Source organism: Ipomoea triloba, chromosome 13, assembly GCF_003576645.1.
Source record: "Ipomoea triloba cultivar NCNSP0323 chromosome 13, ASM357664v1".
NCBI classification, from domain to species: domain Eukaryota; kingdom Viridiplantae; phylum Streptophyta; class Magnoliopsida; order Solanales; family Convolvulaceae; genus Ipomoea; species Ipomoea triloba.
The window spans coordinates 15100703-15108388 of NC_044928.1; the positions used below are offsets into that span (position 1 = coordinate 15100703).

General features: G+C 33.2%; 1 protein-coding gene across 1 annotated transcript; it reads right to left on the bottom strand.

Moving 5' to 3' along the window:
• Positions 1 to 327: 327 nt before the first annotated feature.
• Positions 328 to 4339, bottom strand: LOC116002898 (expansin-like B1). Its single transcript, XM_031243082.1, has 4 exons — positions 4162 to 4339; positions 3691 to 3800; positions 1503 to 1811; positions 328 to 674 (listed from the first exon to the last, which is right to left on the bottom strand). Exons 1-4 carry the CDS (start codon positions 4295 to 4297, stop codon positions 474 to 476), a joined length of 756 nt encoding a protein of 251 aa, XP_031098942.1. The 5' UTR covers positions 4298 to 4339; the 3' UTR covers positions 328 to 473.
• Between the last annotated feature and the right edge of the window lie 3347 nt (positions 4340 to 7686).

The window sequence follows — 7686 nt, forward strand, 5'->3', positions numbered from 1 at the left end:
AAACTGAAAAAAATTATATTACTTAATATAAGCGAGGCAAGAGGTATAGAACCAATGATGATGGATATTACAATAATCTGTCACCTGTTCTTTATTTAATTTCTCCATAACCAGATTTTGGTCCATGATCTGTGGTATTGTAATATCCATCATCATTGGTTCTATACCTCTTGCCTTTTGCTCGTGTTGTTCAAGCTTATTGGTAAAGGCATATCTATTATAATACTATATATATTTCCCGGTATATATATACCGGGAAATATATATAGTATTATAATAGATATGCGTTTACCAATAAGCTTGAATATTCAACCAAAAGTCAGCAAATGACGCACAAATAAATTAGCTCAAGCTAGGTATAGGCGTATAGCTACAAAATAAGATGTTCCATTTCCTACCAAAAAGGATAAATAAAATAATACAAGTATAAATAATAAATTGGTTGTGGCTAAAGCTAGCTACGAAAAATATTATTAATTTAGCTGAATATCAGTCTTAATAGTAATGCCAGCCTTCCAATATTTAGGAATGGCTGCCTTGTCTGACTCCACCCATTTTTGCCCATCGCTACCGTTCACCGACAGCCTTATTTTAAGTTCTCCCAGCGGTGGGTTTTGAAAGTCGAACACTGCACCGTATACTCTGCGCATCGCTGTCCATGTATCGCTTGCTTTCTACAAAAATTTCACTGTTACTTGAAGACGTAAATTTTAAAAGTAAAAATAATATTTGTTTTTTATAAGAATTTGACATTATTTCAGCGAGTATGTGCACTCAATTGGTTGCATACAAGTGATACAACACTATTCAACTTCAACTTCTCTATAGAGTATAAGTGTTTTTAATTCTTCAATTATTTATATATATATATTTATTTATTTATTTATTTATGTATATAGCTCTGGTTTTTTTGTCATCTTGCCCTTTAACTATTGCAAAATACATCCCTATATTTACAAAAATGTTGCGATTTTAGTCTATCAAGTAATTAAACAATGAACCTTGGTTAGCAGTAAAAAAAAGTATCTATATGTATGTGATTTTTACTAAGAAAAATAATTTTTTTTGGGTAAGATCATGGTGTCTTGAATAAAGCATAGGAGGCACCTTTAAGTCCATACCATCACATACTGTCTAATTAATGGGCAAAATACTTCTCATTTTCGTTTTGTTAGGATCAAATGCTTATCACTAAGCCAAAAGTTATAGCAAGTAGCGAATGCGCAACTTTAATTTATTTCCTTATACAAATAAATTTTTAGACGCTGACTGCTGGACTTGGCCCTTTAAGTAGTTCTTTACTGGTCTCCGCCCAACAATACATAGCCACTGGGGGTGTTAGACTTGGCCTTTACTGACCTCTGCCCAACACGTTTTTTTATAAGAGAAGTTTTCAAACTCCTGACATCTCTTAAGATATATGAAAGTGGACGATCACTGACACTTAGTACCTCTTAATTTAACAACGTTAACAAAGAAAGAGAGAGAGTTTGATTATTAACCTCGTTAAGCTCAATTGAGAGGATGTCATTGGCGCCGCCTTGCTTGAATGGTACAACGGCCAAGTACCATGGGTAATTGCTATGCTCAACAATTTTAATGACAAGATTAGCGGCTTCATGGCAAGAGATCCTCCGGTATTCTACATCCACCACCCCTAGCGAATACAGAAGGCTTGCCATCCTGGGCACCGCCATTTTTCCATACGCACGGTAGCTCAATATGAAATCCGTTCCTGGTCCTTCTCCGCTGTCTGTCGCCATCACTTTTACTCCCCCATCTCTGCACAACCCTTCTTCCTTGCACTTCACCTGTATGCATGTTCAACACATTCATATACGTGCATTCCAATTATCAATTTCGCGTTTTAATTTAGTATCAAATTAGCTAACTCCATCTAGTGGGTTAGAGCTTCAGTAGAGACAACTTTGACTCTTTGTGCTTCAGTAGGTTGAGAAAGTAACTATAAACAGATACTACATTGTAACAGTCAGTAGTATTCAAAAAAAAGCTAACTCCATCTATGTTAAAACTTAAAAGGTTATTAGTTGAGCCCATCAAGAAGCAACGTACACCTAAAAAGGTGCGTTGATAACAATAAATATAAAGGTTAAACTTGTGTGATGCCTTCTCACGGATCGATCCTAATCCGTAAAACGAGTCAGATCAACATACAAATGTCATCCTTTTATACTCAAATGTAATATACTCCCTCCGTCCCTAATTGTTTGTCTCATTTACTTTTTTCACGGTTTTTAATACAACATAACAAATGATACTAACTTTCCAATTTTGCCCTTCAAAAGTAGGTGTTATTTGTACAAAGTACAATTGTACTTACCTCATTAATAGTCTAAAAAGTTGAAAAGTCAAAAGGGTAAATTGGGAAATGTAGAATGATAGTTATGTTCAATTTTAGAAAGATGACACTATTTTGGGACAAACTAAAAAGGAAAGTAAGACAGGTAAAATGGGACGGAGGGAGTAATATTTATCATGAATAAAGTGTTTGTTAGGTACTTATAAAGAAAAATGTAATATTTTTTTTACATTTATATGTAAAAGTATTATATTTTCCATCAAAGTATGTATTATATTACATTTTTCCTAATAAGTAATGTTGACAAGTGTTTGTTACTTATAAGAGAAAAATATAATAATTTTGAAGAAAAATGTAATAACACTTTTAAATTAAAAAGTAAAAGTATTACATTTTTTTATCTTGACCCGACTCATATTACAGAGTGCCAATCTTTCACAAATTTTTGCCTAAATATAAATAATATAATAAATGTGCAGTCACACATCCTTTGATTCATATGTGGGATTAATAATAACTCTAATCTCATCTAGGAATAATATATTCTGCTGAAAATTGCATTTTTTTAAAACTTCAGTAGAAGGGGATACCCAAAAAAGAAACGGACTATACTAAGGTTTCACAGTGGTAGTATTTTTAGTTCCCAATTTATGGAGTAGTGACAGATATATAGGGTTCCTTATTGTATAGATATCACCACTTTTAGTATTTGTCAGTGATATAAGATGTGACGCTTTTTTTTGTTCTTCTGTCATTCCTCTTAACAATTCGATTTAAATTTACCTTTTTAATTACTTTTTAAAGATTATAGTTGGCCATAGATAGAAATGAAATTTCACATCATATTTCTATTTTCTTTCAAAAACGAATACTAACTTGGATACATGACTTGTGGCAAAGACACAAAAATATAGGCCACTTAATTAGTCTCTATTTCACTAATGGTAAACAAGAAAATCGATATAAATAATGATGGTTAATGATATGCATTCATACCATTAAATAGTGGAATAATTAAGATGCAAATTTTGACAGACCTATTGATAGAGGAACCAAAAAGCCACATTGCTAACAAATTGGGATTACACGTGGTAACATCGTTTGTAACACAAAACCGGTACTATACTTATATTAATTCTCATTTGCACCAGGCCCCGCCCAATTGAAAGGCAAAGTGCTGACCAAATTGATTTTCATATGCCAAAGATGATTTGAACTCTTTGGTTCTTTTAAGTGACAAGAGTGCACGACTATTCACGTCAACCATACTGATTATAACACAAAATAAAATTTACAATTACCTTATAGGCTAGATTAAGTACAATTTCCCTTATATTTATCATAAAATTTGATAGTAATAAAGAGCATACCAAATAACAAGCGCCACAGCCAGCTCCATTTTGGTACAGCCGCCCAGAGGCTGCGAAAACTTGACCACCGTTGGCGGTTTTTCCATACTGTCCATACCCACAGGCTCCGGCTGACCAACAAGATATAACATACAGGAAACGTTAGAACTACATGCTAAATTGCTAATACAATATTATCCAACCTTAAACAATGTTTTTTGGGAGGAGGCCGATAAAGGCCAAGTCTAACACCCAGTGACTTGGGTGATTGTTGGGCAAAGGCTGATAGATGGCTTAAAGGAAAATGTGTGATTGTATAAAAAAATAAAATTGAGTGTTTACTACTAGTTATAGCTTTTAGCTTAGTGTTAAGCATTTGATCCAACAAAGTGGTATCAGAGCGGGGTCATGGGCTACATCTATACTAATAGCTTGATCCTAAGAATGTTGTTTTGATCAAGAATCAAACAAAAGTATTTGTTGAGAGCGTACTTGGATTTCCCATGCCGTCATCTGTAGTGAAATAGGTTGCCTTGGAAAGGTAGGTTTGGCTGTAACAATAGTTAGCAGCTGAAAGAAGAAGAATCATGCAGAGAAGAGTACAACGTTGTTCAAGTGGAAACGCCATTTCTAGAACGTGAGAGAGAGAGAGAGAGAGAGAGAGAGAGAGAGAGAGGGGTGAAACTGAATGAAAGATTTGCTACATTTATAGTAAGAAGGGCAGACAACAGTCTTGGTGTCTTGTTTCACGCCAAAGTATATGCAATTATGTATTGTCCAACATTTATTAACGTTTATTAGCTTCTTCGTGAATACTGTTTTTGCATTCTAATGTGAACAAATCCTATTGACAAATGACAAATGAGGAAAAAGTTATAGGCATGTTTGGTAAATGGTTGTTAGCTAATAGCTTGATAACTGATTCGGTTAGAGAGTATAACTAGTTGATAACATTAGCTTACGTAGAAAGCTGTTTGGTAAACTAATTGAAAAAGTTGCTTTGAGTAGGTTTTTTTTTTTTAAAAAAAATTCTTTTTTAAATTTTTTTAATTTTAGCATTTTGAAGTTACAAAAAGTTAATTAATCAAATATAAGATTTTTTAACTAAGTCAAACAACTAAAAAGTGGTCAAATAAGTCAAAGTTGGCTGATAAGCTAACTATTTTACCAAACAGGTTATAGTCTAGTATAGTAGTTATTGTATGGGGACGTCGTATTAAAGAAAGCAATTTACTTTTCCCCCAACTCAAGGGCCCAACACTTTGACACGACAGAACATGTGAGAGTGTAAATCACAGTAGTCGTATTAAAAAAAGCAATTTACTTTTCCCCCCAACTCAAGGGCCCAACACTCCGGCACGACAGAACATGTGAGAGAATGTAAATCACGGTAATTCAATGGCTGAGCAGACAGACTCAAATGCAATGCACATCTGTCCACTCTGGACATAATCTCACACAGTTGTCGAGTTCCGAATCTTGACTTTTTTTTTTTTCTTCAAATATTGTCTACTGAACCAGTGAGCTAAACGCGTACGAGCAAGAGATCAATTTACTTATATTATATACAATGACGTGATTAAAGTTAAGATTAAATCATGATGCTGGATATAATCCATCTAAAGTCTTCTTGTAGAAGAAAACGATTTTAATTATTACTGAAAATGGTTAATTATTGAATGGCTTAATTTTGTCTAATAGAATACAATAATTGAATCTCGTTGTGAAGTAAACTTGAAGAATAAAATTGTGCTGTATAATTAAAGTATTATCATGGCCTATCATGCTTCAGCAGCAATTATGAAGATCTTGATTCTGCAGTATTGTAACATCATCACAATCATTATCTTAAAACATACTATAATCTAAAAACATGGTTTATGTGAATCCATGTTATGTTCCCAGTTGTAACATAATTAGCTTATTAGTCAATTTTGGCTTTTTTGATCACTATTAGTTGTTTGACTTAGTTAAACAGTCAATATGAGTGTCTGATTAATTAACTTTTTATAATAACTTATTGCTTCAAAAGACTAAAATTCAAAAAGCTATTCAAAATAGCTTTTTTCGATCAGTTTTTTGAGAAAGTTATTTTGCATGTAATCAGTTATAAGCTAACAACTAATTTATCAAACATTTTTCTACAATCAACTAATGCTATCAACTAGTCAAACACACTAATCCAATGTGGTTGTTACAAATCATCTAGCTGTTACAATTATGTAATAATGTCCATACTTAATACGGAGTATATTTTTATAACAACCCCCCCCCCACCCCCCTTGCAGGACATTATTTAGCCATATTCATGCCTTGTAACTCACTAGAAAAATCCTGTGGGAAAAACCTAGGTTAGAAAAGAGTACATGATATATGGGTAATGCTTGTGTTGCTTTGGTTGCCTCATTAAAAACCTTACACTGAGACAACTCTATGGGAAAAAACTCAGTAAGGGAAAAAGAGTACAACCGTGACTTTCCGGGTTCAATATTTAAGGGTTGCAAAAGTTGTTGGTCTTCTTGACCAATAATTTATGTGCACTGAGATGTTTGTAAAAGTTGTTGGTCTTCTGGACCGATAATTTATGTGCACCGAGATGTTGTTGCTCCCTTTGAAGACACCAATCTTCCTAACCTAGACATACCAAGTTTATGTACATGTTTTTCAAAAGTAGACGTAGGTAAGGAGTTAGTGAATAAATCTGCTAGATTTTCACTAGATTGAATCTTTTGAACTTGTATTTCACCACTCTTTTGTAGCTCATGTGGATAAAAGAATTTTGGTGCAATATGTTTAGCGAGATTTCCTTTAACATATTCATTACTCATTTGTGCAACACATGCTGCATTGTTTTCATACAGGATAGTGGGGGTTCTTTTAATACTCATTATTCCACACGAGCCTTGAATATTATGTATTAGTGACCTCAACCATACACATTATTTTGAGGTCTCGTACAAAGCAATGATTTTAGAGTGGTTTGACGAGGTAGCTAGTGGTTTGGGATCTATTATTATGTGGATTAAACATATAACTAGCATCCGAATATTAGAGAATATATGCTTTATGTCATTCCAATGCCTTCTGGTTGGAGCAGCACTAAATCGAGCTAGCATATTTCGGTCCAATGCAGTTGGCTAGACCACAAGGTCTTTAGCAAAGAATTACACACATCATATACAAGGTTACTAAAAATAAGTTTGATTTGTGCATGTTGTAATATCAAGGATCAAAACAAGTATTTGAATTCAATAAGGAAAAAGCTTAGGAATGAATTGTTATCTAGCACATAATGTTTCTAGTGTTCTAGGACTTAGGTTATATACATTGAAGGGATGACATTCTTGTGAGTAGGGGTGAAAATATGCTAGGCCGAGCCGGGCTTCAGAAAAATAAGCTTGGGGATTGGGTCTGCTATGGAAATCTAAAGCCTGAGCCTGGGTCTGGGCCTGTATGTAGGTTTTTTTTAGGCTCAAGTCTGAGGTTACAGTTGACCTGGCCAGGCCTGAAGCCTTTTTAAAATCTTGTTTAAAATTTAGGCCATTTAAAAGGCTTCAAAGTAAGTCCTACTTTGAGCCTATTTAAAGCCTATATGTTAAGACTCTTTAAAAACTTTAATAAGTATACATAAATAATTTAAGAAATATATCTAATACATAATTACATAAGTATATCACCACAATGCAAACATAATATCTTTAAAATATAAAATAAAACAAGTCACGACTTCAACATGGTCGTTAACTTGTTTAGAAATAAATTCAATTGTATTATTATTTGTTATCTTATATAATATCATAAATAATAAACAAACAACTTACGTAATTAAGTTGCGACATTTCATTAAATATTATGACAGCAAGAACAATTAATAAACAAAAATTAAACAATAAGAATACTTACAGCAGGATTAGCAGCAATGTTTATAATTGAATCATAATTTAAAATGAGATTTTGGGGGTGGAGGGTTAGAGTTTGATAATTATATATACTTGAAGTTATATTGTAAATATAAAA

Bases quoted from the DNA above. Each gene is read 5' to 3' on its own strand.
- LOC116002898 (XM_031243082.1), bottom strand. From the start codon at position 4,297: ATGGCGTTTCCACTTGAACAACGTTGTACTCTTCTCTGCATGATTCTT. The intron at 3,801-4,161 runs GTACGCTCTCAA...CTTGTTGGTCAG, and splicing joins TGACGGCATGGGAAATCCAA to CCGGAGCCTGTGGGTATGGA. The intron at 675-1,502 runs GTTAATAATCAA...AAATTTTTGTAG, and splicing joins TCTCAATTGAGCTTAACGAG to AAAGCAAGCGATACATGGAC.